Here is a 26922-nt window from a genome sequence, read left to right as displayed (position 1 = left end):
AGGCCATATATGTATTTGTCTTGAACCCTAGACCTAGAGGGTCGAAACCAACTCGATAAACCCCTCCAGGCAAAGATCGTTGGCAAACAGCAGCGGTTTAACATAACAAAATTTCCGAGCATCCATCTAAGCATATAAAGGATTCATACATTTTACGGTTTTAGAGCCATTATCGAATGCATTTAACAGTTACATCAGCAACAAATTCACGCATATTTCATTGGAAAAGAAACATTACAGTTTCAGGACAGAGTTCAGGAATAAAACACAACAATTTTACAGGTAATTATGATGATTAACTGAGGAAACAAAAGAGGAAAAAACATAGACACCAATTTATATGGTGCTAATAGTATAAGGTTAAACAACAAAACACAAAGCAACCCCCAACTGTGGAATAAGGGTTTCTCAATCTGTACAACCATTTATGATTCAATGTGATAAATACAAAACAGAACAAATTCTTAAAAGAGATGGATAAGAGTGATTCTTTCAAGTAGAAGCGTCGATACTGAGTGGTTCTTTTATCCTTTTCAACCTGTCATATCCGATAGAGATAAAATTGAGTTAGAATCGAATTTATCAAATAGACAGAAACTTGAGACGAAAATTCATCTAAGGCAGTGCTTGTTTCTTCTCTACGTTAGATCTAAGATCTGACTCAAGATCTGAATCAGTCGCATTTTATTTTGGCGGACTTGATTGAAGGCTGACTTAGGAAGTTAAGAGCATGTTAATATTGTGGCTGACTAAGACAAGTTAGGTTCGGACGAGTCAGACCAGACGAGCCAGACTCACACAACGACAAAAAAATTAACACCCCTGAAATAAGACATACCTGACTGGATTCACTCTACATTACCAAAGCTCCAGAAGAAAGAGAATCACCTTTCCTCTCTAATATACATAAAAAGAATATGTTTTTTATTCACCCTTGCTCCGTCTGGACTACGGGATGACCGTAAAAATGGTCATTTCCCAATGCCATTTAATATCTTCTGAGCATACTTCTCACACAAACGAAGAACCATGTCTTTAACAGAGTCTTATATTTTCTCCACCCTGAGAAATATTTCCCGATCACAGTTTTATAACTTGGTCTCTCCTTGACCACATTCCAGTACTCTGCAATTTTGGGTCTGCTAGCAATGTACTTCTCTTCCAATTCCAAGAGCTCTATACGTGCAAGAATTGGAACAAGCATTACGTCTGCCATGGTGAATTCTTCTCCTGCCAGGTATGTTGTTCCGTTTAGCTGAATCTCGGCTTCATCAAGAAGTTGAACCAATTCTTCCTCATTATACTTCAAAATATTTGGATCTTTTAACTTGTCTTCCGTCTCATATGCTTCTCTCAGCTTTAGGTGGTAAACACTCGCTAAATCCGGAGATTCGGACATTCTAGCAATAACCACTCGCCTAATGAATTTGGAAACAAAGAGACGATACTTCTCGGGGACGTGGGAGAGTGTAAATATCTTAGGATTCCATTTTTGAATCTTTTGCATCCATTCACTCACTTCTCTGTTGTTAATCATATCATCTGTGAGACCTGACGAGACTGATGTTACTCTTTCTATGTACCTGCAATCACATTCTTTAAATAATATTTTGGTACTATTCCATTGAGAAAGAAATAGTAAAGGTCAGTCACGGATGAGGAAACTTACTTGATAATTTCAATTGTATCGAACAAAACGTGACCACCATTCTGGAAAACAGGCAATTTCGCAGTTGTGTTCATGCGGAAAAACGAAGAATCCATGTTCTTCCCTGTGAGCGGATTGGCATGGTACGACGTGTAATCAATACCTTTCTCTTCCAATGCAAGCCTGACCTTCTGGCTATCCAAGGAGTATGGGTGATGATATAGCTGCATGTCTCAATACTTTCTTTCTCTATAGAGCTCAGTAAGGGTGTCAAAGATAAGAGGTTGCAAATCGATAATTTTATATCTCACCCGCTCAAGACAAGGTCCATCAAAAACCAAGGCACTTCATGTCACCTGAATTTCAAAAAAACGGCTGGTTAATTACTATTTTCAGCATATTTGAAACTATTACACTCCGACTGATTAATTAGGGGATTGCAGAACTTGAACTGGCTCTTATAAAATAAGAATTCATTTTCTTCAACAAACTCCGGCAAGAATAGTTTAGGGTGTCTCCAAATTGATTCACAGTTCATGCCGTTAAGAAGTAATATACTTCAACCCACATTTGCAATAAGTGAAAGCAGAATGCAAAGCTAAGATTTTGGAGAATATCTGGGTTTTAGGTTCTTGAAAATGGATATCACGCATAAATATAATCAAATAAAAATAACAGAGACATTACATCCCAATCCGCGTGATTGAGCTCAGAGTTGTTCGGATGTTGTATCCGAATATGTTGTATCCGAATATAAAACAATCAATAATGTATAGAAGATAGTACTTCAATTGTATATGCTACACAAAACTAGTTAGTATTTGTGCCTCCCGTCACGACTTTAGCTGACTCCCTAATACCCTAAAACTTGTATAGTTACTGTAACACTGTCTACTAATTCTCGCTAAAAAGGAACATAAGAAGGGTCTACGCATAGTTAGTTAATCATGATTCTGACATAACACTCAAGGGCTCTCTTCATGCCAACAAACGGCGATTCTCCGTTCGAATTGCTCCCTGGATATCAAGAATTGACAAGTTGCATGTAAACGAAAATCCTTACGTCTACGGAGATGGATTCATCTTAGAAATCGACTAAATTTCATATGAGCAATTCAAAATTTTCGAAGCAGCCTGTAGTCTAGGTTTAAAAAGCATGCCACTTTTCTTTTTAGGCTTGGGGCTCTCTCTGTGCAAACCTGTGTAAATTTAAAAACTGATTTTTTTTTTTTGTTTTACTACAGAAAGTGTAAATTTAAAACCTAAATTCTTGAATAAATAAACAAAACTCATTTTAAAGAACAACACCCAATTTTAAACCCTAAATTCTTTAAAACCATCACCCAACTGATAGCATAAATTAAAACCCTAAATCATGTAGCAAAGGCCAAACAAGTAAATATATGAATTCACACACATAGAGAAAGAATCAGTTCACTAATCAGTCAGTAATCAAGATGGGTAAATCAGTTTAGGAGAGAAGATTGAAATGAAAATAAATAGTACTTACAGATCTAAGAATCTGATGATTGTAACAAGCTTGAATTAAACGATTTTTGGTTCTTATTATTTCTCTTCCCCTCCTCTTAAGAAGGAAAACAAAGACACTCTCTTTGTACTTGTAATTCGTTGGTTTCAGCTTTCGGTTCTGTTTTTTTTGTCGTGGCAGACTGGCAGCGGGTTATTAGGCGGGTCGTCTCGTGGTCTGATTCTAGCCCGTATAATACAGGTCGAACCAGCCTGATTAATACTGAACACTTCTCCCATTCAGACGAGCCAGATCTGAATTTAGGAAAACTTAAACCCTCTTAAGAGGTTGTTTGCTTTTAGTAACTTACAACAATACAACAATGAACACGAAATGCCAACCACTGGCAGCCCATTCAATCAGTGCATATACTCTGCAATGCAGAGATCCCAAGTTCGATCCCATAGAAATGTGACTCCAGGAATATTGAATTTTGGTATAAATAAAGTAGTTTATGTAGGCTTTAAGCCATTTAATTCGTCCGGCTATAGGTCATTTAATTTGTCGGGCTTAGGTTTAGTAGTATTTCGGTAGTTATCGTACTTGTGACATCGTTTCGATGTATCAATGTCTTGTAACGACTAACGTAAGTCGTAATCGATTTCTCTAAAAAAAACACAGGAAATTAGCCTTTTTCTTTTTTCAAGTAGTTTTTAGTATAACAAGTGGCAGTAACTTCAGTCTTAAGTTTGAGTATCTGTCCGATCCTCATGGACCGAGAAGTAGTACTTCTCGGTCTATTCTCCCTGGTAGTTTTTTTTGTCAGCCACCGCCACTGCTTTTTTTCTCTTGGAAAAGAAGTTTATGATTCGTCGCTTTTTTACCTCAACGCAGGCATTGCTCTATCAGACTCTCACCCATTGACGAGTAGGAGTCAAGGTTGTGTCTCAATCCTAGTGTGGTTGATAATCCTCATGGACGCCTTGGTTACCTATTGACTCACCAAATAGCTAATCAGCTGCAACCCCTCCTCTAATGGGTTCCTCCTTTCGTTCCAAAGGCAGGTTCTTACACATTACTCGCTCCACACTGGAAAGACAATTTCGTCCGCGCACAACCTATATGGAGGCCTTTGATTCCCTTGTACGTGCACAACCTATACGGAGGTCTTCGATTCCCCTTACGCTCACAACCTATATGGAGGCCTTCGCTAAGCTCTTGGGAACAGCCCAGGGTAAAAAGCCAAGGGGCGATATAAGGTTTCACATTTTGAGTTAAATGGGAAACCACCCACCATCACCGATGATTGGCTTGACATTCACCAATGTCCGACACCTCATTAACGAGGCCTCGGCCAGAAGGACTTCCCTCAGCCATGGAAAAGCAAGCAAACAAGAAGAATGAAACTTATCAGTTTCCCTATAGAAATTACTTTCAAGCTTCTGTATAAGATGGATTAGGGTTTCAAATGATATGGAGTTTGAACTATAAACAAAGCAAAAAAAAAAGAAGTGTTCATCTGATATAATTATAAACCACCAAAAAAAATATAACAGTACAACTCCCAATCAATAAGAGACAGGTTTTATCACACAATCAAAAAGGGGGGATGGGAGAAACATGAAAAGAATAAACACAAACATTGACAACTTTCTCTCACTTTTAAGTGGGATATGGATGAAATTTTGCTACAAATATGAAAGGAGGGCAAAAAGTATATATATATTCCAAGAGGACATTCACTAACCTAATTTACAGGATCATAAACACAAGAAAGAGTTTGTTGCTTTTACCCTAACCCCCCAAAACCTTCTCCAAGGCTAGGAATGAAAGAATGAAAATTATCACAAAATTCTAGAAGAGCTCCTCTGAATTGAACTTGTTCCATGCTTCCTGTTTCCCACCACACAAAAAAAATAACAAATATATATCAGACAAGCGAAACAAAGTTCACATCTAATTGGCAAGTATAGAACCACATAGGTTTTTCCCAAATACTTTATAGAACAACCGAATGTTTGGAAGTTCAAAATCAAAACCAAAGGGGATCGATATTCCCGAAGTGCCCTCTCTGGCTTTGCCCGAGAAACTGGCTATGGCCAAGGATTAAATTGCAGTAAAGGGGAAACTACACGATTACGTGTCACACAACCACCCCAAAATGTAAGTCAAGAAGCTTCACATTTGGTTCAGGTCTCATTGCTGTTTTAATTCAAACTCCAATAAAAGGAAGTCGACCTAACCAAAGTCTCTGAATAAGATGCGTTGCCCTTATCCGCCGTGTGAGAGGAGGATAATGCATGCCCAATCATATCCGAGATTGGAGGTGACATGCAATCTAATTTGAGTTAGGACCTTCACCGCATCATATATTAATTATTATACATATCATCCTTACTGAAACTGCAATTTAATCACACAAAAAGGTATTCTGAAATTTGACAAATGTGACTGCTTAAACCACAAAATTGTTTCGGGATTGGTTGTGAACAACTTCCAATCGAATCTGAGGTGTGACTACGATGAATATCGTTTAAGGATTATATTCACAGTGTGGAGGGAATATCTTAGAGAAATCAGCTCTTCAGTCATCTCTTCGTGGATCCTGCACATGGACTGACCACACATTCCACATTCTTTGATTTGCCATGCCACATTCTAAGCATACTAGGTTCAAGCAGTCAGGTATACTTAAGGGACAGTCACTTCAGTGGGTAGAGTTTGAGACTTTACATGTACATGTTCGTTTTACTGGCATATTATTGTCTCAGGATCATAATATACCAAATTAGGTAAAAAGGTTATGAACTTCAAATTTCCATGTGCAGGTAGATAGTTTCTACCTTTCTATAGCTTCAAATAGGTTTATGTCGATTACTAAGCAAACAAATAATATGATAACTGCACAAGACACCAAATAATTTTGGAAGACGTAAACAAGTGCAGACGTAATAAAGTCTTCACGAGATTGCTTTGAATTCATAGAGAAATCATTTTTTATTTCCAAAATTCGTAGTTGCTAATATAAGTCGTATGAAATAAACTAAAATGTCCTTAAAATAGAATTGTTAGGTATTGAAGTACCTTTAGGAGGTCAAACACTTTCTCAGCAATATATTTTTGTTGAATATTAGCACCCTTCTGTTGCACCTTATCAGGATGAATGCACAATGTTGCTTTTCTGTAGACTTTCTTTACAGAAGCACCAGTGATCAAATCAGTTAAAGAAACTGGTTGCCAACCGCATTCTGGCCAAAGCACCTGGATATCATTAAATGAGAAGATTCTTAGCATGTCTAAAGCAAAGTACGAAACAAAATAAATCCATCTAACCAATCAGAACCTTTTAACATAATGGGTCACAAGGAAAAAAACAATAATTTAGTTTAGACGGAGTTGGATGTTTTTAAGCGGTTGGGATCGAAAGTTTTTTTAATGATAGTACTGTACCGTCTACTACAATCCCAGAAGGATGTTTACGAGAAAAGGGCAGGGATAACGAACATCCTTTAGTGACTCGTACGGATGCTATCATAGTTATGGTGCAGCAACCAAATTTACAAGTGAAGAATATAGCAGAACTGCTAAATGAGCATAAAAAATGAAGTCATAATGAAACAAGAAGCAATAAACCCTGTAACTCACATATTGTAATGTTGACAGCAGAGCACGCAAGTTTGTTTCTTTTCCGGCAGCCCATCGCTTTATCTCAATATCCAGTGTCTCCCCAATTCTCTGAAACAAGTCGAAGCCAGAATGAGAAACTGCTTATTGTTTAATGTGTTTACAGGCAGGTATTTATGGAGCTAAGAGAAAAAACAAATTCTGCCATCCAATAACTCAGACAGCTAAATATCAAAGAACTAAAGCATCGAGACTGCTAATAAATGCATCACTCCTACAAAACATAGCAGGATCTGAAGTACTCACATGTTTCTCTGCCTGCTCTCTCTGAGATTGGAGATCGCGCTCATTCTTCTCAGCAAGTGCTTTAATCTGAACATTCAGAGTCAAGAACAAAAAAGTGTTACACACTTACACTCCAGTGCATATATTAAAAGGTAAATGGGACAGGGAAGTTCAATAACAAAAGGGTTACTGGAAGTGCGAAAAAAACATCTTGAATTCATACTTGAGCAAGTATATAATTTGTTCACTACTCAGTAAAGAATACATACATCTAAATCTATTGCTTTACAACTAAGGGAAGCAGAAGTACATAAGGCAATGAATAACAAATACGTACAGCTCGTTCCTGAGTTCGTTGGTGACGAACCAACCTGGCTCTTCGTCTTTCTTCGGTTTCACCATCTATTTCCTGGAAGTCTCCAGAGGATGGAGCAAGACCTCCTCCTTCAGGAAAAAGAAGAAATCGAACCAGTTACTACCGGTAGATATCAGACTATTGAGAAATAATTTAAGCAGTTTTACAGCTGAAGATCATATCGCAAAAAAAAAAATCCAATAGTACCAAAAAGCTCTTCAACTATATTTGTCGCGGAGGATGCTTTCCGCATGCTAGATGACGCTCCAGAAGATGTTTGCTGAGCAACTTCAGGTCCAGCCTTGTTTTGAAACTGCGCATCAAACATGGAGTTCTACAGCAAACAGTCAGAAGGGGAGTAGTAATTAAAAATAATACAACACCAAAAGATGCAATCGTAGCTTAGGACTCCTAAGAACATACCGAAGTAGTAGTTCTTGATTTTGGTGCACTGCTCGGACGAGCATCCATGCTGCCAAAGAAGGATTCAAGATCAGGTTCATTCTTTTGTTGACTAGATCTAGCAGCGGCAGCGGCTCTTTCTCGAGCCCCTGCAGCAGCCCTTTCCCGAGCCTCTGCAGCAGCTCTTTCCACAGCTGCCTTTTGTGCTCTAAGACGTACTTCTGCTTCTGCCCTGGCTGCAGCTGCTTTATCCCTTTCAGCTCGCTCTCTTGCTTCCGCTTGTGCCCTGTCACGTGCTTCAGCTTGTGCTCTCTGAACTGCCTGCCGCTCAGCACGTTCACGTGCTTCAATATTGACCTTCTCGACGGCAATTCTTTCTGCCTTTTGCCGAGCTGCAGCAGCAGCTCTATCACGTGCTTCCCGTGTAGCATGCTCTACAGCTTGTCTGGCTCTCTGCCTCTCCCTCTCAATTTCTCTCGCTCTTTCCCTTTCTTTCTCAATTTTTCTCTGTTCTATTTCTCTTTGCTCTCGCTCAAAATCTAATCTCTCTTGTTTCTCTCTGAGCTCCTGTTCACGGGCCTCTTGCATTACTTTCTCATCATGTTCTTGCTGGACATTCACTCTATTCTTAGCAGCCTTTATATTGTCTCTCTCTCTTACTTCTTTACCATGCTTAAATTTTGCCTGAGCTCTATCCATAGCCTCCTTCATAGCAGCTGCTGATGCTGCAGCAGCTGAATTCAGCTCTGACTCTTCCTCACTAGAAAGAACATCTCCGTGTTCATCAGCATTGTTACGAGGCTTGCCCATGGCAAAATCTTCAAGTTCATCTATTGAAGAGACACCAGGACTCTTCACCGAATCAGGGCCACTTTCAGAATTCTCGAAGTTATGAGTGAAATTATGTGAGGAGTAATCATTGACCTTCTTTGAACTTGTAGCTCTTCCTCCATTTGTAAACTGTACCGGTCTAGGTGGGGGCCTTGATGGAGGAGGAGCACTTGTAGGTTGAGTGTACAGAGGAATCTCGGAGACACTGAGCCATATGTCATCAGCTGCATCCAAATTATCTTCTGATCTTGGAGAAGTATCCACCTGCAAATTTTTACTAGGTAATATTAGTTGTTTAAATGGACAGTGAGAATCATTTCTAACATATAAACCAGCATGCATTATAAAAACCACTGGATAAAGATCCCTGAAAATAGCATACGGACATCCTCTTTGGGTTTCACAAAAAGTTAAAATTGGACAAACTTGCCTTGTTTGGGCCAGTCTTTTGACTGTTTTTATCCTTCGCTGTCTCATCCATGTCAGTAGAAAAGGAAGGTACTGATTTTCCAAGGCTTCCAAGAGGATCCATATCATCAAATAATCCACTACTAGACTGGATGTTAACTTTTGTAGCCCCTGAATTACTGGCCTTGCTGATTTCTTCCAATGGGTTGGTGAATAGCCCAGAGGAAGCATAAACCGGCGTTGATGTTGACTCTAAACCCACAAAGGGGTCATCTATATCACCAGATGCTCCCTTTGTAGAAGGAACAGTAGATTGGTGTACGTGATTGGTTTCTGTAGTTACCCTGTTCACAAATTATGTCGCAATAGCTTCAGAAACCTAACATAAGTATCTCAATAATCTGTCTATCTACAAATATATATAATTATATATAAATATATATGTTAAGAAAATGTTGACTGCAAAGGATCGAAAAAGACCATATTTAACACGAATGAAGGGTTACGCAGATCACTGCAAGTGAAGAAAGATATGAACATCTCCCCCCTAAAGGACAAGTTTGACGGGAAAGAAAACTGAAATAAAACAACATCATGTCAAACGCCGCATATACTCCTGCAGAAATTTCAGTTTCCTGCAAGTGAATGAGTTCAAAAACAAAGGACACAATACTGAAGTTCCTGAAACTCCACCCCAACCCAAAAACTTTCTCTGTACGACTACTCTCTCGTGAACCCAAGTACTTAACTACTTACTACCACAAAACACTACCTTCTGTGACCTTCTAATGAAAAAGAACAAAAAAATCAGACATCTATTTCTGCAGTGTGACTATAAAAAGAGGGGTCTGGTCTCTCACCAGCAGAAAGTAGTTAACCAAACTAGTTTTATGTCCTGGTCTGGTTACTCACTCAATTACGGGTTTACGACAAATACATGAGCATAGAAGAAACCACACGGGCATCCATCTGTTCGCCAATATCGTGGCACATTGAATACCTAAAGAGTGAGGTGAAGTAAACATGCTAAAAGCAGCTGAAAACAACGTCATAACTAGTTCAAACATGGAAAATAGGAAGTACCAGTCGAACAAGAATACAAATTTTGAAGCAGCTTTGAGATATAACTGTTTGGGACGGGATTTGGTCTTATTGCCCGTGAAAATACAGGACATTTAATTGGAGTCGGGAGCATCAAACACCAAAGCACATCTAAAAGGAGAGTGCAATATTATCATAGACTTAATAAACTCTGAGAGACAAGTGAACGAGACAAACTCAGAAAATTTTTATAACAGTACTTTTGATGAATTAATGTACTTCAGTTAATAGTGTTGATTACTATAGTAAGGTGCTGTTTGCATTATGCACGTAAAAAATGATGAACACTTACTAAGTACAAGAAAACTAAATGGTGTTTATTTGTCACTCATCAATTATTAAGCCATACAGATTCAAAGTAACGGGACAAAGTAAAAAAAATACAACCTTGTGCTTTTTTTCTATCTTAGAAAGTATGAAAGAGACATTCATGACGACGAAGTTTTAGAACTTATTTTATAGTACTCCAGTTATAAGAGAACTACTATATGTTTTTGGCAAATCTCTAGGCAAAAGTTCAGTCACACATATATATATATATTATGAGTATGGGTGTATTGTTGTGTGCGTTTATGTACAGATAACAGCTTAAGATCTACGAAATAGAGAGGATCATACATTACGGTGGACAAGGTTTAAGAAATGATTTTCCACCTCAAGGCGGGTAAATCTGAAAAACAAAGGTGTCACCTTGAGGCTTAAGCATCGACGTGCATTACATTTTAAAAGAGAAAGACCATACCACATTGATCTAGAAGTTTAAGATAATATAGTCCTTTTTTTTATATATAATAATAATATAAAGTCTTTAAGTATCTACAAACAAAATTTCTAACTGCTTAATGTTGCATACACTCAATAACATCTCTAAGTCTTTTTCTTGTTTGTAGGTGCATACACCTCGAGCCGCCTCTATTGAATTTGAAAACCAAGACAGTGAAATAAACAATTGTTAGTTTATATATCTATATAATGAGTAGTAGATTATGAATGAGAAAAAACAAGTAGCTTAAACATATAAGGTTTAAAACAATTGTTATTGCACTTCGTAAGTGATATCACTTGTGGAAAATGCTATACTCTCATTGACTATAGAATGTCAATGGTTAATGACTTGATTTTCATCACCTCCCCTCGTCATCCCTTACTCTGGAGGAAGCTGTAACGACTAACATATATGGTTACCGTTCTTTCCGAATAAAAGGACTCACTACCACTAATTATAGTGTAAGTTATCAATCTACAAGTATGACATTCTAATTCAGTGAGTTGACAAATAAATGAGGATAATCATGGCATCAAATCAGGCTAAGCTTATAATCAAATTTACACAATAATCCTGGTAGAGTCATTACATACCTATCCTTGGGGGGTTGAGGAGGATTACTCCTACCAAACCCGGGTATTAAATCATCGAAAGCAAAGTCATTATCCTTCTTATCACTCGAATTCTTCTTAAATTCAGGTGTGGGTTTACCCAATTTTCCAAGAAAATCATCGTAAAGAGGAATGTCCACCTGTTTGGCAGGAGGAGGTGGAGAAGAAGAAGATGAAAACACATCTTCGTATTTAGCAGAAGAAGATGTGTTTTTCAACCCTGGAATCCCCTCGAAGATGTCATCGTCGTAAACAGGCTTATCATAAACAGGCAAAGATGAAGATTTTGCAGTGGTAGTAGTAGTAGGAACAGATTCGCCATGAAAGATGGAACCATAATCGAATGAAGAAGGTTTAGAGTTGTACTTAGGAGGACCACCGAAGACATCATCGTAACCCCCTCCTACTCCACCTCCTCCGCCGTTATCATAAGTGGTTTTCTTACCAGTAAAAAGCCCATCATGATCATCCATAAAAGAATTGAATCCACCAGAGACTGGATTCGAATTCCAACCAGATCTCCCCTTATTTGACGAAGACGATTTATTGAAAACACCATCACCAATTTCAGATGAGATCCCAAAATTTAGGGTTCCACTTCCACCACCAGTGACGGTTGATTTAGAAGCTACCATAGGAGCCGATTTACCTTGCGGTCTAAATCCGAAATCACGAGCTAAGTCATCCATCCTTTAACTTATCCAATCGATCGAATTGTAAAAAAAACAAGATCTGGGTTTGAATTAAGCTTGAATCTGTAAATTAGGGCAAACCAACAGTTTGTGATTGGGATTCGAAGTGAAATTGGGATCTGAATAGAGATCGATCGATCGATCTTCTCTCTCACGTATAGATAAAGATATCGCCGGAAGAGAAATAAAGTGCCGACGGTTGACTGATAATGATTATTAACTAATGATCCGGTAGATCGGAGAAGGCTAGAGAGAGAGAGGAAGTCGATCGGGAAGATTTGTGGTTAGAGAGAGAAAGAGAGAGTAAATGGTGGAGGGGTGGACTTCCTCCTCGTCTGAGGCTGGGAGGGTTAAAGATTGAGATGGAGAGGACGAAGCTCTTCTCTATCTTCGTGGTTATGAATTAGTATTATGATTAGCCCTCGAGAGCGTGTGTACCTTAGACAATAGTAATTGCAACATTTTGAAATCCTTTCACATTTCTTCAAAATGTAAAAATGTCCACAGCTAATGTTCGAAAAATTGGTGTTGAAAATAATCCCACGAGGGTGAAGACGGAGTGTTATGTTTCTCTTTTTTTTTTTTTTTTTTTTTTTTTTGTTGAAAGTACCAGTATATTAATTCGAAATCAGAGTTCTATTACAATATAATTTACAAAGAAAATATGGAACCTGTTTCCAAACCTTCGATCTATTTTTCTTTCTTGCCCATTTTGCGACTTTGTCCGCTGCCTGATTGAACTTTCTACATGTGTGTGAGAATTTCACTGTTTCTAATCTCTTTCGTATATCCTGGATTCTTTTGATGTGTATGAGCGATTGCCATTGAATGTCGTTTTTTCCTTTCTGCAAGTACTTGATGATATTTATGTTGTCACTTTCAATAATAATTTTTTTTGTATTCATGAGATTCTGCCCATTGTATTCCTTTCAAGATGGCGATAGCTTCCCCTTCTTCTGCATTCCTACTCCTGGTGGTAGAAGCTATCGCTACAATCATCTTAGATTCATTATCATGTACTAGCATACTGATACCAGTGATGTTTTGGGTATTTGTAAAAGATGCATCTACATTTATTTTTATAAAATTAGTTTCAGGAGGATTCCATTTTCCGCTTTCCGTTTTGAGCTTTGTGTCGTTCTCAGCTGGGATTTGTGGGAATGAAGATATAATGTTGATCATTTTGTCAATGCCATTGATCTCGTGTTGAAAACAATGGTCACATCTAAATTTCCATATGTTCCACATAATAGTAGCGTAGTGAATATTGTTTGTTGTGTATGCATTCTGGTCGTTTGACTCCCAAGAGAAAACCCAATCTCTTGTTGAAGTAATATTTTCAGAGATAATATTGAAGTAGAACCAGATATTTTTTGCCAAAGGGCAGTGAAGTATGGCATGTTCTATTGTTTCTATCTCGTTGCAGTTAGGGCAAATTCTATTGTTATCAATGTATTTTCCGATTCTGTCCCTGACTGGGAGAGCTTGCGTGCAAATTTTCCATAGAAACATTTTGACCCTGGGCACCACTGGGATGGACCAGAGAAATTTCCAATTAGGGGACTGGGGTTGGGGAGTATTCCTACTAGTGCTCAGATGTGTCAAGACATACGATATCAGTAGCAGTCCTGAAGATTGGTTTGCATCGTCTCATAACATAAATAAATATCGCTGCCACAAAAAAAGAATGTGTCATAAAAACAATATGTTCGGACAGGTTACTCCACTAAAATTAACCTTGTTATTTTAAAGGTTGGTTGGTGAGTCCGCATAGGGCTACCCTTCAGTTTATATTGTTGCCTTCGTAGTCACATGACGATTGCATTACTCTTTTGCATGGGGCACAACCCATCAATCTCAAATCATATAGTTACGCATTTTACCAAAAAAACTAACATTGACAAGGCACAAATGAATTGCTTAAAATAGGTTTAGACAGACCAAGACAAACTCTTTTTATCGTTCTTATAAGTCAAGAAGGATGAGTTGTGGAGGATGTGGTGGATTATAAATTTTTTAATCAAGCTACAATGAAGGACAAAAATCTCATTTTAGTGGTTGATGAGTTATTAGAAGAGTCTCACGGATTAGCGGTATTTACTAAGTTCGACCTCAGGTCTGGGTATCCTCAGATACGAGAGAACACAAAATAGCATTTCAAACACACGAGGGTCATTATAAGTCTAGTAACGTCCTTCGGGTCAACTTTTGCCCCCTTTACTTTTCAACATCTTAGGAATGAAGTTTTCAAGTAGCATCTTCGTTAGTTTGTGCTGTCGTCCAGACATAGGGCAGTACTCCTTCAACATTTGAAGCTGGTGTTTTTAATTTTACAGGAACACAAGTTAAGGTTAAATGAGCAGATGCAGATTCGATCAAGAAGGAATAAAATATTTCGACCATATTGTGACAGTAAATGGAGTGGTCGCTGACCTAGAGAAAATAGGAAGCGTGGTTGAGTGGTTGAAACCTCTGAAAATTGTACAAAGTTTTTTTGGAACTCACTAGTTATTGTAGAAATTTTGTAAGGAGTATGACAAGATAAACTCACCATTGACTTGGCTATTGAATAAGAACATGAAGGAATAGAAAGATCTAGCAGCCAAGGAGTTTGAGAGTTTAAAGGCAGGCATAGCGACGTCACCAGTCCTTGCCTTACCAAACTTCAAGTATTCGGATTGTGTTAATGCAAGAGCGTAAACCCTCTAGTCTTTATAATCGAGGCATTAGGTCTAAAAAAATCTAGGATTATTTATTTATGATACGAAACTGATGATCACAGTGCACAATATTACCAAATGGAGACCATATTTGTTGGGAAAGGTGGTGCTATTCAAACTTATCACAAGACCCTTAAACATTTCTTAGATGCGAAAGCATCAACACTGATTCAACAAATGTGGTTAACAGAAGTTATGGGGTACGACTATGGAAACATGTAAAAGGGGTCAAGAATAAGGTGGTTGACGACTTATCTCCGTGTATGAAGAGGCAAAGATGAAAGAAATATCTTATGTGGGTTGTTCTTAGTTCAAAGAATTAAAAGGAGAATTGTGGGAAAATCTATGGCTTGTAGAGGGCCATAAAAAAAAGCAAAAACACTCTTAACTTTTCTTCGAGCAATTTTAAAAGTACAAATGGTCTACTGTGTGATCGTGATAACCAAATTGTCCTTAGTCCTCAACAAAGATGGAAAGACATAGTGATGCATGTTTCATGCCTCATTTATCTAGGGACATGTGGGTAATGCGAGGTTTGTCGAATGAATAAGTATATGACTCTTACACTAATTGGAATACTTCAGCCATTACCGATACACACCACGCTTTAGTCCGACATATCCATCGAAAGTGTATATGGTCTCCCAGATTCCAAGGGTAAGACAACAATTTTTGGTGTTTGTGGACGGACTGACCAATTATGAGCATTTTATGGCATTAAAACATCTTTACTTGGCTCAAACCTTAGCTATTAGTATCATAGAAATATGACCAAAGTACACGGTATTCCTCAATCTGTTGCTGCATGGGATTGTACTTGACGATTAGTCATCTACAATACTAGCGTCCAACTTGTATGACACGATATAATTGTTTCGCTTAGTGAACTTGGATAAAGAACAATGCAAAAAACAAAATGTAATATAAAAGAACATGGAGGATTCAATCTCAACTATTGAGCAAGCCCTTTCAAGGGGAAAAACCCCTTTTGAGAATTTTGATCTTGTGAAATTGTTGAGTTTACCCACTCAATTAACTCAACTTTCGCCTTTGGATTAACTACGAGAGAAATAAGAATATAAAGATAAATTTAAAAATGAACGTTTTCGTATACGATATTGCAGATCTAGTGATGAGTATGTTTTTATTATAAAACACGAAAACTAAATACATAGGAGAAACTCGACTTCCGTCTCTCTTTAAACTTTAAACAAGAAAATGATAAATTGCAAGAAATCAACAATAGTAACAACAACTCAAACAAAGCTATTGCTATGAACATAGGAGACACTGAGCTCAAGGCATGAGGTGTTAGTATCTAGCTACCTAGACCATCAAATTGTTGATTTTTCAACAATTTATACCATATTATCTTCATCATCAATAGGTAGATTTGAAAGGCTTATACACCTTAAGATCAAGAATGATACCCGCGACGGATCCTGCCGCAGCGGCAATAGAGATTATTAAACAAGCAAGACTTAGGGTTTGAAGGCAAAGCCATCTTGTACTCCACTTAGGTATCTTCTTTTGTGCAATATACATCTCCACAGGGAAGTAAACAGTAAGAGGCCAAAACCCAAAAGCCCCAAGAAGCCCAACTATGTCATTGAAGAATGGAAGAAGCATTGATATGACTGTAGTTAATATAACAAAGATGGTTCTCCAAATGAGTCTAAATAGGTTAAGATTGAAAGGGCGAAATCCGGGGATCGGTACTTTGATATCTTTTGTGATGAAATCACTCTTTGGCCATTTCTCGGTTGCCCATTTTTCGACGAAGGCGAATAAAGGTTGGCAATAGACTTGGTAAGCTCCAACAAGATGAACTACTATTGCGACGTTGGCAATGTCAAGTAACCAATATGGGTTGTAGAAACCGAAACCTGTTAGAAGGTTACCCGGTGCTTGGTCTCCGAACGCAGCATAACCCATACACCCACAAAGCATGTAGAAAGCAGTCGTAACCGTAACACTCACTAGACTTGCCTTTTTCATCGTTTTCGCTTCGGATGGTGGTGACTTAAGGGTGTCCTGTTTATTTAGAAATCAAATATTAGTATACCGAAGTATATGTCTTAGCACGTATTTGTACAAATTCGTTCCAGGGTTCTACCTGAATTTCGATTAGGATGATGGAGTAAGAGTAGGCGAAGGCGATGTCTCCAAGTGCTTGGAAGCTTCTCCATATCTTTTGAGTCTGGGTCACAGTTCCAATGCTTATCCCAGTCATACTCCCTTTGATTTTCCCTTTTTCTAATCATCGAATAAGCGCAAGGCAAAATTTAGTATATTATTCCGCAAAAAGAATCAAATAAGCGAGAAAGGAATTGATACACAAAAAGTCTATTCACCTGCAACTTGAGCGATTCCGAGGCCCATTCCAATGGTAGAATAAGTAAATGACATGACTGCAGCAACGATGGATAACCACGATATTTGATCAAAGTCGGGAATTTGAGAGAAAATGATTTCGACTACTCCAAACATTATCATGTATATGTTGCTAGACATGTGGCATGGGTCCTTCCCGCCGCTACTATGGAAACAATTCGACCGCTTCACAGCCCTGCTCAGCGAAAAATATAATCAGAATTATTTAATCATAAAAAGAAAAAAAAATTAAATTGTTAGAAATTAATAAAATAAGTTAAAAACTCACATCATGCTTATAGAAGCTGCAATTGTGTATCCTATAGCAACACCAAAGAGGTTCATGTACTGAATTACCCCACAAATCTTGACCTTAACACCACCTACAAAAGTTCATATATTATGTTAGATACAAAATTCTCTCTATCTCAAGATTTCAATAAAATAATGAGAAAATTGGTCAAACAAAAACGACCGTGATGCTATGCCCAACCCGTCTCCCTCTTGAATCCCAACTAGGTGACATAGCCGGCCAAGATCTAGAGAGAAAGTTAACACTAAATCTTGTCTGAACACGTCACCCGGCCGGAATTCAGCGCAGAGATGTGCCGCGGACAGTGTCCTTTTCCAAATAAAACTAATATAATATGCCGAAGAAAAGTGTGTCGGCTGAAATCCAAGGCGGAAAAAATATCTCTTTTAAATAAAACAGATATTTCTATTGAACATAGGATAAAAAATTAAAAAATAATTTTTTGGTCTGACAACAATAAATGGCCCGAACCGCCGAACCGAAAGGCAAAATTGTTGATGTCATGAAAATATTTTGCCTTCTGTGACTATACGGCCATGTGTGTTGTGATGCAGCAAAATTTTCAGAAAATATCACGATAAATTTAGATATTTAAGATTATCAAGATATCTTCTGAAAATCTCTCTGCATCATATTGTCTGTCTGACTAAGTATTATTATAGAAGAAAGAGAGAGGAGAGAAAATTACCAAGGTTAGAAGAAACAGCATCCATATAAGTATAATTACGTTTGCCAGTAACAGGATCACCAGTCCTATAACAATCAGCAAGTAAAGCTGAAGTATAGTAAATAACAAATGAGAACAAGAACATAACTGCCGGACCAGCTACCCAACCTAACTGAGCTATTGCCCATGCCAATGACAATACTCCTGATCCGATAACTGCTGTTATTATATGTGCACTCGCCGTCCATACATTTCCTTTTCGCTTTAAACGACCGTCATCATCGAAACATTTCGACCCACTTTGTATCACTTGATGCTCATTCATGATCTTATTATTGCTTGTGTTGTTGTTGTTATACTCTCCCATCTTCACCAATAAGAGAGACAAAATGATTAGGCCAAACCCAAACTAGTCTTTTTGTTTTATGTTTTTTGATTGTTCTAGTGATCACTACCCAATATGGAGAATGAACCACCCACACTAAAATTGAAATCTATAGAGACAGAGAGATGAGAGGGAAATGGGTATTTCAATTTTAGTTTATCTGACTTCCTTATCTGTTTTTAGATATATATATATAGGGAGAGAGAGAGAGATTTGGGGACTGACTGAGAGTACTGACTAATTGACACACTACCCAAGAGACACAGAAACCCAAAACAGAAATGGTGTTTAATTGTTTAGGTGTGGGCTACAATTATAGGTATAGCCCATGAAAGGAATCAAATACTGTTGGCTTCTCAATTAATTAGTATCTAATAGTAATAATCTATAGAGAGAGAGAGAGAGAGAAAAAGAAGCCAAAATGAAACCTACTGATGGACAGATAGGAGAAGGGAGGAGGGTATACTAACTCTCTCTGTTTTCTTCTATAATCTAGAGAGAGAAATTATAAGATAGAGAGAGATGTGTATATGATTGGAATTTGGAATCAGAGTGAGGAAATAAGAGAGGAGAGAAGAAGAAGGTTATGTGGGTAATAGATTATTGCAAGTTAGTATGAGAAAAATACTAGAGAGAGAGAGAGAATATGGAGGAAGGTGGGTAGGAATTGAATTGTGTTTTTGTGTTGAAACTTGGGGAGACTTGTTGGGGTTTTATACAAGATTTCAGTTGAAGTAATACCCACGTGCTAATTATAAGTTTCTACCTCAGTCAGGAGAGTCCAATTAACCATTGATGTCAACTCTATCTCTATCTCACACTTTACTCTTTTTCAACCAAATCATCAAATTATTGAACATGAGTCAAAACCCCACACTCTCTCTCTCTCTCTCTCTCTCTCTCTCTCTCTCTCTCTCTCTCTCTCTCTCTCTCTCTCTCTCTCTCTCTCTCTCTCTCTCTCTCTCTCTCTCTCTCTCTCTCTCTCTCTCTCTCTCTCTCTCTCTCTCTCTCTCTCTCTCTCTCTCTCTCTCTCTCTCTCTCTCTCTCTCTCTCTCTTCCTTTTCTAAATTTCAAACAAACTGCACCATTCAAGTAAAGTGAAAAAAGAAAATTATTAATATATCAATATTAAATTCACTAGAAATTCTATTCATCCCTCCATTTTAGTCCTTCTCCCAATCCTCCGCTGATGTGGCGACATATTATTGGAGTGTGGAGCAATCGGAGAGAGAACGATGAGAAAATATACTCCAGTGATATGTCGCTACATCAGTGGATGGATCAAAATGAAGGGATGAATAGAATTTCTAATTAAATTTCTCTCAAGATTTTATAGTTTGAAGGTACGGTGAAAGTAAATAGAATTTGTTGTATCATTGTTGCAATTTTGTTATATTGATAGAATTATAGAGGGAATAAAGTCATTCGATATAACTGTCATAACACAAATAATATTCGTTCTATCGGTATTGTCATTTTGTTATATTGATATAATTATATAGAGATAAAATCCCCCGGCATAACTGCTATAGACCCCCAATCTACAAAAAAGGGCGCTTCAAAATTTAAGTGTAAAAGGGGGCTGTCTTTAGACCTTTTGTAAAATAAATGTTGTAATTTAAAATTTTATTGTGTTTTTTTAATTTGAACGTACAACCACCTTTAAATGATTTTGAGTTGATTTAAGTTTGACATAAAATAGGTTCAAATGAATAACTCTTTGTCTGAAACAACGTGAAATGACTCTTGAATTTTTCATCAAAATAACTTGTATTGAGACGACCTCTTTTTTTTTTCGAAGACGACCTAAGTTTAGATAAGAAACATTTCGACGATTCAGATTTATACAACAAGAAAAAAACATGACCACCACTCTAACAAAAAAAACTCAAACGACCAATATCCAAGTAACTTACCGTCATTTAGTAACTATAACGCAACGAGGATCGTGGCTTTGAAAGTGGGGATGTGATCGATCAAGCAAAGAAGACCACACAAAACACACCAAAAAAAAAGAAAGAGAAATAGAAGGAAAGGATATATTAACAAGAAATGGCAGTATGAAGTGATATTGACAATCAACTTCTGGCTGCGATTATCTCAGTTGAATCCATAGTCCTTATATAGGCATTCATTAGAAATCTTTAGAGAGATTTTAAACCCCCCATTCAAAGTTCACCTTTTTACGTGTAATGCCTCTCTACCATCCTTAATGAAAGATAGAGAATTAGGTTCTCTCGCTTTCACTCACTTTGTTTTTTTTTGCTTTCTTGTTTTTATTCATATATATTACACAAATAATATTTTCATTAATTATATGTAAAGATTCTATCAAGTATACCAGTGACTAGTGAACCCTAAGAAATACAATATATATAATCCTAATCAAGGTTGAGTATAAAATAGAAAGAGAGAGAATGATACATGTATGGAGAGAAGGGAAGGAATTACAAGAATGAAATAAGTATATAATTATCATGAAATAGGGCTACAATATTGTGACATTTATCATTCATATGATATAATAAGTTCATAAACGTTCAAGCACACATAGCTTATATTATGAGCTTTTCTATAAGCCCATAAATAAAAGCACTTTTTAAAAACCTGTCTGAATCGTTTGGTACGCTACATAAAAAGTGTTGTTATATCTTAAAAAGCTAGGTATGACATTTGGTAAAAAAAATGTAATCTTCGTATTGTAGTTATCAAACAATATGCTTATATCATTATATTAATAAAAAATTTATAAACATTAAATACTAAAATAAAATAATAGAATTTTTTTAATTTTCGTAAACACATAAAGATCAAAATTTGAACCTAATGCAGTAGTGATAGTGCTCAATGGTGGTGGACGTGTTATTGTGGTGCTCAATGGTGGCGGAGTTATGGTAGTGATGGTGGTTGTAGAATGGAGGGGGTGTTGGTGGTTAGGGGGTAAAGTTGCAACGACGGTAGTGAAATGGGGTTGGTGGAGGTGGTATAGTGTGGTGGTGGAGTGGTCGATTTGTGGCGATGGTGGTGAAACGGCTGTGGTAGTGGTGGAGTTGCACCGAAGGTGAAGCTACGTCGGAGGTTGTGGAGTTGCAGGAGAGATGGTGAAGCGTTCGGTGATGGTGGTAGAGTGTGACGAAGGTGGTGGAGTGGTTGTAAAAAAAAATTTGATGGTTGTAAAATAGTTGTGATGGTGGTGGAGTTGCGGCGAAAGTGGTGGAGTGGTGGTGATGGAGTTGCGCCGGAGGTGGTATGGAAGTGGTGGAATGGTGGCGTAGGTGGTGGGGTGATGGTCAGAGGTGGTGGAGTGATTGTGGTGGTAGAGGTGGTGGGGTGGTTGTGATGGTGACAAAAAAAAATATTTTATTTTATTTTGATAGCTAGCTTTTAATAAGCCGCTATAAAAAAGCCACAAAATTGTGGCTTCTGCTTTTTAGAGAAAATGGGCTTTTCTAGCTTAAAATAAGCTACAGCTTTTTTGAACCAAACGCGTAAAGTTTTCAATAAGCGCTTAAAATATGCTAAAAGCTGGCTTTTAGCTTTTTTTAAGCGGAACCAAACGAGGCCTAATAACCCTAAAGGTCAGGAAAACCAACTTAAAAAAGCCAGCAAATGAATTGAGCTTGAGCTTCTTCATGGTTTTAGTCTGAATTTCGTGCAAACCTCTCACTTAGTTTTTTGATGGACAACTTGCTCTTAAAAGGTCGTGTTAAATTCACGATCATGTGATAGAGATAAGTTGAAATAGTAAGCATGATAAATTAACGTGGTTCAGTCGAAGATCTTCCTCCGTAATCTCGACTAACATCCACAGTGAAACCAATAATAAATTATTAATAATCACTACAATTGTAGGTTTGATTCGTTACATTGGTCAGACATAACTGAATAAATAAAAATCTATGATCCAACTCATGTCTATAGAGTTAATTAAGGATTCTTAGTTTTCTAGTTTCCAAACTGAATTAGGAATGTAGATAATATCTATCTAATAATAAAAAGGGTTTTTTGAGTTTACCCCCTCAAAATTAATTGGTAATTGAGTTTACCCCCTTCAGTAATTGGTAATTGAGCTTACCCCCTTGAATTTAGATTTGTTGTCAAAACTATTAAGGATATGTTTGGTATGTGATAATAAAATCAGAAAGTAAATAATATATAAACAAAACCAATCTTTACTAATCATATTCCTGACCAATTCAAACAATAAAATGAGATAGAATCCCTAATATGAATCATATTGAAGAATAGTTGTTCTTGGTAGTGGCAATTATTTCACGTATGCCAAACATAGCCTTTGTGTTTTTGTCACTAGTAGTAAGTCTAAGGGGGTAAGCTCAATTACTCATTATTGAGGGGGGTAAACTCAATTATCAATTAGTGACGAGGGGGCAAGCCCAAAAAACCCTAATAATATTGCATAACTACAAGAGATGTCATAGATGTCATAGATACATGAAATTCATTTTTTGGGTCTTCAAACATCTTGGAATATCCTCAAATATCTTGAACTCCCGTTAATCGTCGGATCTTCGTCTTCACTACCCATCATGTTATTCATGTATCTCATTAGGTGGTGGCGTTAACAACATACAAATCTGAATCTAATAATATATATATATTATACAAATTTGCTATCCGGCGAAATCTGACTCATCCTGTTGAAATCCAACTAGTCGTTAATCTGGTTAGCAGCCTAATTTCGATTTCTGATTTTTTCAATATGGACTCTACGTCACCCAAAAAAAAAAACACTGTAAACTGCACTCAACGCCAAACATAGGGCGCGCGAGAATCACCTATAATGCCCAAGTCCTCACTCATTGTCAATTAGTATAAAAATATCATCATTTTAAATGTTTGCTTACACACCTCAAAGATTGAGCTGGCCTTACCTAAGGTAGCACAGTTGAGTAGGCCATTAGTGAGTCATGACTCTAAATGATGAAAAATTTGGATGGATGGAGAGAAAGGATCCAATTCTATTCCATTTCTTTTATGTGTTCCCAAAGACCATGGAAGAAGAATTTTTGAAGTATCTTTGATTTTCTTTTTGTAAGTTTCTTTTATGTTTGAACTCTTACTTTTGAATTAATTAATTAACAAATGTTAATGGGGAACCATTTCACTATAAAGTATAAACCTATCTAAGTGGATTTACACATGGTGCTGACACTAAAATTCTACTTCCATCTTAGTCTATGTCATTCGTGTTTCGTAGTGTAGTAATATTTTTTTTTTATTACACACATGTGTATTTATGTAGAATTAATAGAACACAAGTATTGACAACAATATTAGTTCGACGTTGTTGTTTCAGTGACATATTTCAGTCACTTCAAATTTTAGATGTCCTTAAGAAAAAAATTCATTAATTATACGGCCTACTTGAATTGAATCTTATTTTACTTACTATTAGGTTTCAATCTGCCCGAGCGGGTACTAGATAGTAGTTCATGTAAACACAATCTAATTTGACCCCAATTACTTTATTGGAATAGAGGACAACATAGCTTTAAAAACAAAAATGATGTTAATGAACTTGTAAAATCTCTGTGCAACAGGAAAGATTTTGGATAGTTGAAATTGATCAAAAAAATTGTTTTATTCTTTGATGATTTTCAAAAGAAATACAACTATTAATAGAGTTAGAATACTACTAGTTTCCAATTTACTAGTTGCTAATATCTAATAGTTTCTAAATAGTAGTTTTTAAATATTTTTACTAATTTTCCAATATCTCAATTTAGGAAAGATATTATATGGGATACCTCAAAATATGGAAAGATATTTCAACACTCCTCCTCAAGTTGGTGCGTAGATATCGCGCATGTCCAACTTGTCCACTAACTTCAAAAATATTTGACTTGAAATTATCACCATGGCCCAACTTCGACTCCAAAACATAAATTTCTTCACTGAGCTTCTCACTCTCCTGCTCCAATGATTTTACCTCTGCGCTTCGATGTTTAGTCGCTCATTGAGCAGGTTTATCTCGTTATGCTGGTTAGCCATGACCTCCCTTTGTTCTGATAATTTACCTTGCAGTTCTTTGATGGAGGGTTCCTTTCTAGCAAGTGATGCCTCCGATTCCTAAATAAGAGTTTCTTGCTCTGTTGCTCTCTATTTCCACATTCCTGTGCATCTTCAAGTCAATATCTTCATTTTTTAATTTTTCTCTTTCTTCAGTAAGATAATTGATCATCAATTCACACCGTTTCACTTCAGATTCTGAATCTTCTGCCTTCTGGTTGGCTAAAGAGGCCACAAATTCTACATGTTGTTTACCAAGTTCAACTGCTTTCAGAGCTACCTCAATTTGCTTCAAACATGCGATTACTTGACCAATTGTTGTCATATTTTCAATCACCTCTTTCTGCAAGTCTGTGAACTTAATACGTATGCCACTTGGACATGAAGCACCAGGAATACCATTGCTTAATGACTTCCATGCCATTAGTTCATCCTCCAACTTTCTCACATCAAATTGAGTCTCTTGTTGTTTAAGTAACTCGAATTCCGCACGCTCTCTTCGGGCATTTTCTTCCAATAATTTCTCTTTTAATAACTCACTATTTTGATGAGATGATTTCAACTTCCTTGCTTCTTGGATTTCACACTCATAGTTTCTTAGTGTTTCTTACAACTGCTTCACCAAAATACTTGTATCTGTAGAAAGATCTTCTTGAAATAGAGAGCTAAGACTTGATAGTTTCTCCTCCACGACGCACTTTTGGTGCAGACACTCGTTTAGTTGATTCTTGAGATTCTCTAACTGCTCCACGCAGCAGAATTTATCCCTAAAGTTCCTCTTCTCCGCTTCCATGTCACATGCAGTGACTACCACTGTTGAAGCTTGCTCAACAGTTGGATTTTCTTCCTTTGTCTCAACAAGTGCAGCTACAAGGGTTTATTAGAGTTTTTCCTTCGATTAGGATCCCACCATTCTGGATAACCTATTAGTTCATAACAATGACTTTCGGTATTACTAGTTTTTTGCAGTGGGTACACTTATAAGAAGATTTGTCGGATTGAAAAATAGCTTTAACAAGATTATTTTTTGTCTTATTTCTAGTCATCATTGCGGAAGCATCAGTTGTTTCAGATGCTCCGGTCATCGTTGTGCGTCGAACAAGCTCACGACGAACCAAAGCATAACACTCTTCTAAATCAGGAGTGAGATCCTTTCTCAAAATTTCAGCACAAACTTGTTCAAATTCACCATCTAACCTAGCAAGAAAAATATGCACACGTTGTCATTGAACTGATTTACGATAAGATAAAATATCGTTTTCGTTTTCCATTATCACTTTATCACGGTGATCTAATTCACTAAAGATCTCAACCAACTCACTGCAATAAAACCTAGAGTATCCTCTCATTCTGTTTGGCAGAAAACGCTCTCTGATTCAAAGAGAAGACTTGCAACCCATCGGATCCATCATAAACAATTTTTGATAAAGCTTTCCAGATATCACGAGCAGTAGGTAAACGAATGTATCTCTTCATAATTTCTGGAGTCATAGAGATCAATAACCATCTCTTGACCTTTTGATTTTCTACATACCACTTCTCGTATTTAACGTCATCTTCAGTAGATGGTAATGAATTACCTCGAATAAACGAAAGTTTTTCTTTTTCAGCTGTATGCATCTCCATGATTTGAGACCACATATCATAATTTTTTTCCATTCAATATAATCACTGAATTTAAGGATCCTCCAGACTGAAAAATTGTACCAATTGTCTGATCCATCTTTTCTATTTTATTAATTATAAGGAAAAGTTTATATCAGAAAATTTAAGAAACTGAATCTATGAGAAGATGTGTTCCACCAACTCAAAGCCTTGTAAATTGTGAGACAATATAGATCGCACAATAACAATTAAAGTTATTGTTTTGTCTTTTTGCCTTCTTTTTAATACCAAAATAAAAAATTTCTCTTTGAAATAAACAATTGATGAAGATTTTTTTTTCCTTCTTTGGAGCTAAGATAGAAAAAGAAGATGATGATGATGATGAAAGTTCTTTCTCCTTCAATCGACAAAACTTTCTGAAACAAATTTAAAACCGTTGGCTCTGGTACCAAGTTGAAATTGATCAAAGAAATTGTTTTATTCCTTGATGATTTTCAAAAGAAATACAAGATTCTATTTATAGAGTTAGAATACAACACTTAAAACCTGAAATCCATTCAAATACGAAGAGTTTCCTTTCTTTGGGGTTCCTCTCGACGAAAGGGAAAAACTCTAGATGAAACGCCGACCCTAGAGAG

The 26922-nt window shown here is 36.9% G+C and overlaps 3 protein-coding genes across 5 annotated transcripts; all 3 read right to left on the bottom strand.

Moving 5' to 3' along the window:
- Window positions 1-194: 194 nt before the first annotated feature.
- LOC147536513 (Glutathione S-transferase family protein) lies at window positions 195-3280 on the bottom strand. Of its 2 annotated transcripts, none has more exons than XM_086643998.1 (4): window positions 3159-3280; window positions 1670-2004; window positions 839-1583; window positions 195-538 (listed from the first exon to the last, which is right to left on the bottom strand). In XM_086643998.1, the coding sequence occupies exons 2-3, from the start codon at window positions 1876-1878 to the stop codon at window positions 989-991; spliced, it is 804 nt and encodes a 267-aa protein (XP_086500124.1). In that variant the 5' UTR covers window positions 1879-2004; window positions 3159-3280; the 3' UTR covers window positions 195-538; window positions 839-988. The 2 variants fall into 2 exon arrangements, with proteins under 2 accessions (XP_086500124.1, XP_086500125.1); XM_086643999.1 differs by having other exon boundaries at window positions 1670-2265; window positions 2336-3236.
- A 1338-nt stretch (window positions 3281-4618) lies between these two features.
- On the bottom strand, window positions 4619-13821 carry LOC147536512 (auxilin-related protein 2-like). 2 transcript variants are annotated; one of them, XM_086643996.1, is made up of 10 exons: window positions 13778-13821; window positions 11482-12827; window positions 9044-9365; window positions 7804-8877; window positions 7588-7714; window positions 7363-7469; window positions 7047-7112; window positions 6762-6851; window positions 6201-6377; window positions 4619-5009 (listed from the first exon to the last, which is right to left on the bottom strand). In XM_086643996.1, exons 2-10 carry the CDS (start codon window positions 12186-12188, stop codon window positions 4971-4973), a joined length of 2709 nt encoding a protein of 902 aa, XP_086500122.1. In that variant the 5' UTR covers window positions 12189-12827; window positions 13778-13821; the 3' UTR covers window positions 4619-4970. The 2 variants fall into 2 exon arrangements, with proteins under 2 accessions (XP_086500122.1, XP_086500123.1); XM_086643997.1 differs by having other exon boundaries at window positions 7588-7693.
- Window positions 13822-16038: 2217 nt separating this feature from the next.
- Window positions 16039-20746, bottom strand: LOC147536511 (amino acid permease 3-like). The gene is made up of 6 exons (XM_086643994.1): window positions 20566-20746; window positions 18286-18631; window positions 17574-17667; window positions 17266-17480; window positions 17028-17167; window positions 16039-16945 (listed from the first exon to the last, which is right to left on the bottom strand). Exons 1-6 carry the CDS (start codon window positions 20569-20571, stop codon window positions 16292-16294), a joined length of 1455 nt encoding a protein of 484 aa, XP_086500120.1. The 5' UTR covers window positions 20572-20746; the 3' UTR covers window positions 16039-16291.
- Between the last annotated feature and the right edge of the window lie 6176 nt (window positions 20747-26922).

This window comes from Eschscholzia californica, unplaced genomic scaffold (genome assembly GCF_041429995.1).
Source record: "Eschscholzia californica isolate CP2 unplaced genomic scaffold, dmEscCali1.0.p SCAF_5, whole genome shotgun sequence".
Lineage (NCBI taxonomy): Eukaryota > Viridiplantae > Streptophyta > Magnoliopsida > Ranunculales > Papaveraceae > Eschscholzia > Eschscholzia californica.
The sequence above is the reverse complement of the archived record's forward strand: the minus strand, read 5'-3'. Positions and strand labels throughout refer to the sequence as shown.

Coding starts and splice junctions, on each gene's coding strand:
- LOC147536513 (XM_086643998.1), bottom strand. CDS start 1,878: ATGCAGCTATATCATCACCCATACTCCTTGGATAGCCAGAAGGTCAGG. Junction 1,584..1,669: donor GATACAATTGAAATTATCAA/GTAAGTTTCCTC, acceptor ATGTGATTGCAG/GTACATAGAAAGAGTAACAT.
- LOC147536512 (XM_086643996.1), bottom strand. CDS start 12,188: ATGGATGACTTAGCTCGTGATTTCGGATTTAGACCGCAAGGTAAATCG. Junction 7,715..7,803: donor AATCAAGAACTACTACTTCG/GTATGTTCTTAG, acceptor TGTTTGCTGTAG/AACTCCATGTTTGATGCGCA. Junction 7,470..7,587: donor TATAGTTGAAGAGCTTTTTG/GTACTATTGGAT, acceptor TTTTTCCTGAAG/GAGGAGGTCTTGCTCCATCC.
- LOC147536511 (XM_086643994.1), bottom strand. Junction 17,668..18,285: donor TGCTGTTTCTTCTAACCTTG/GTAATTTTCTCT, acceptor GAACTTTTGTAG/GTGGTGTTAAGGTCAAGATT. Junction 17,481..17,573: donor GCAGCTTCTATAAGCATGAT/GTGAGTTTTTAA, acceptor TTCGCTGAGCAG/GGCTGTGAAGCGGTCGAATT.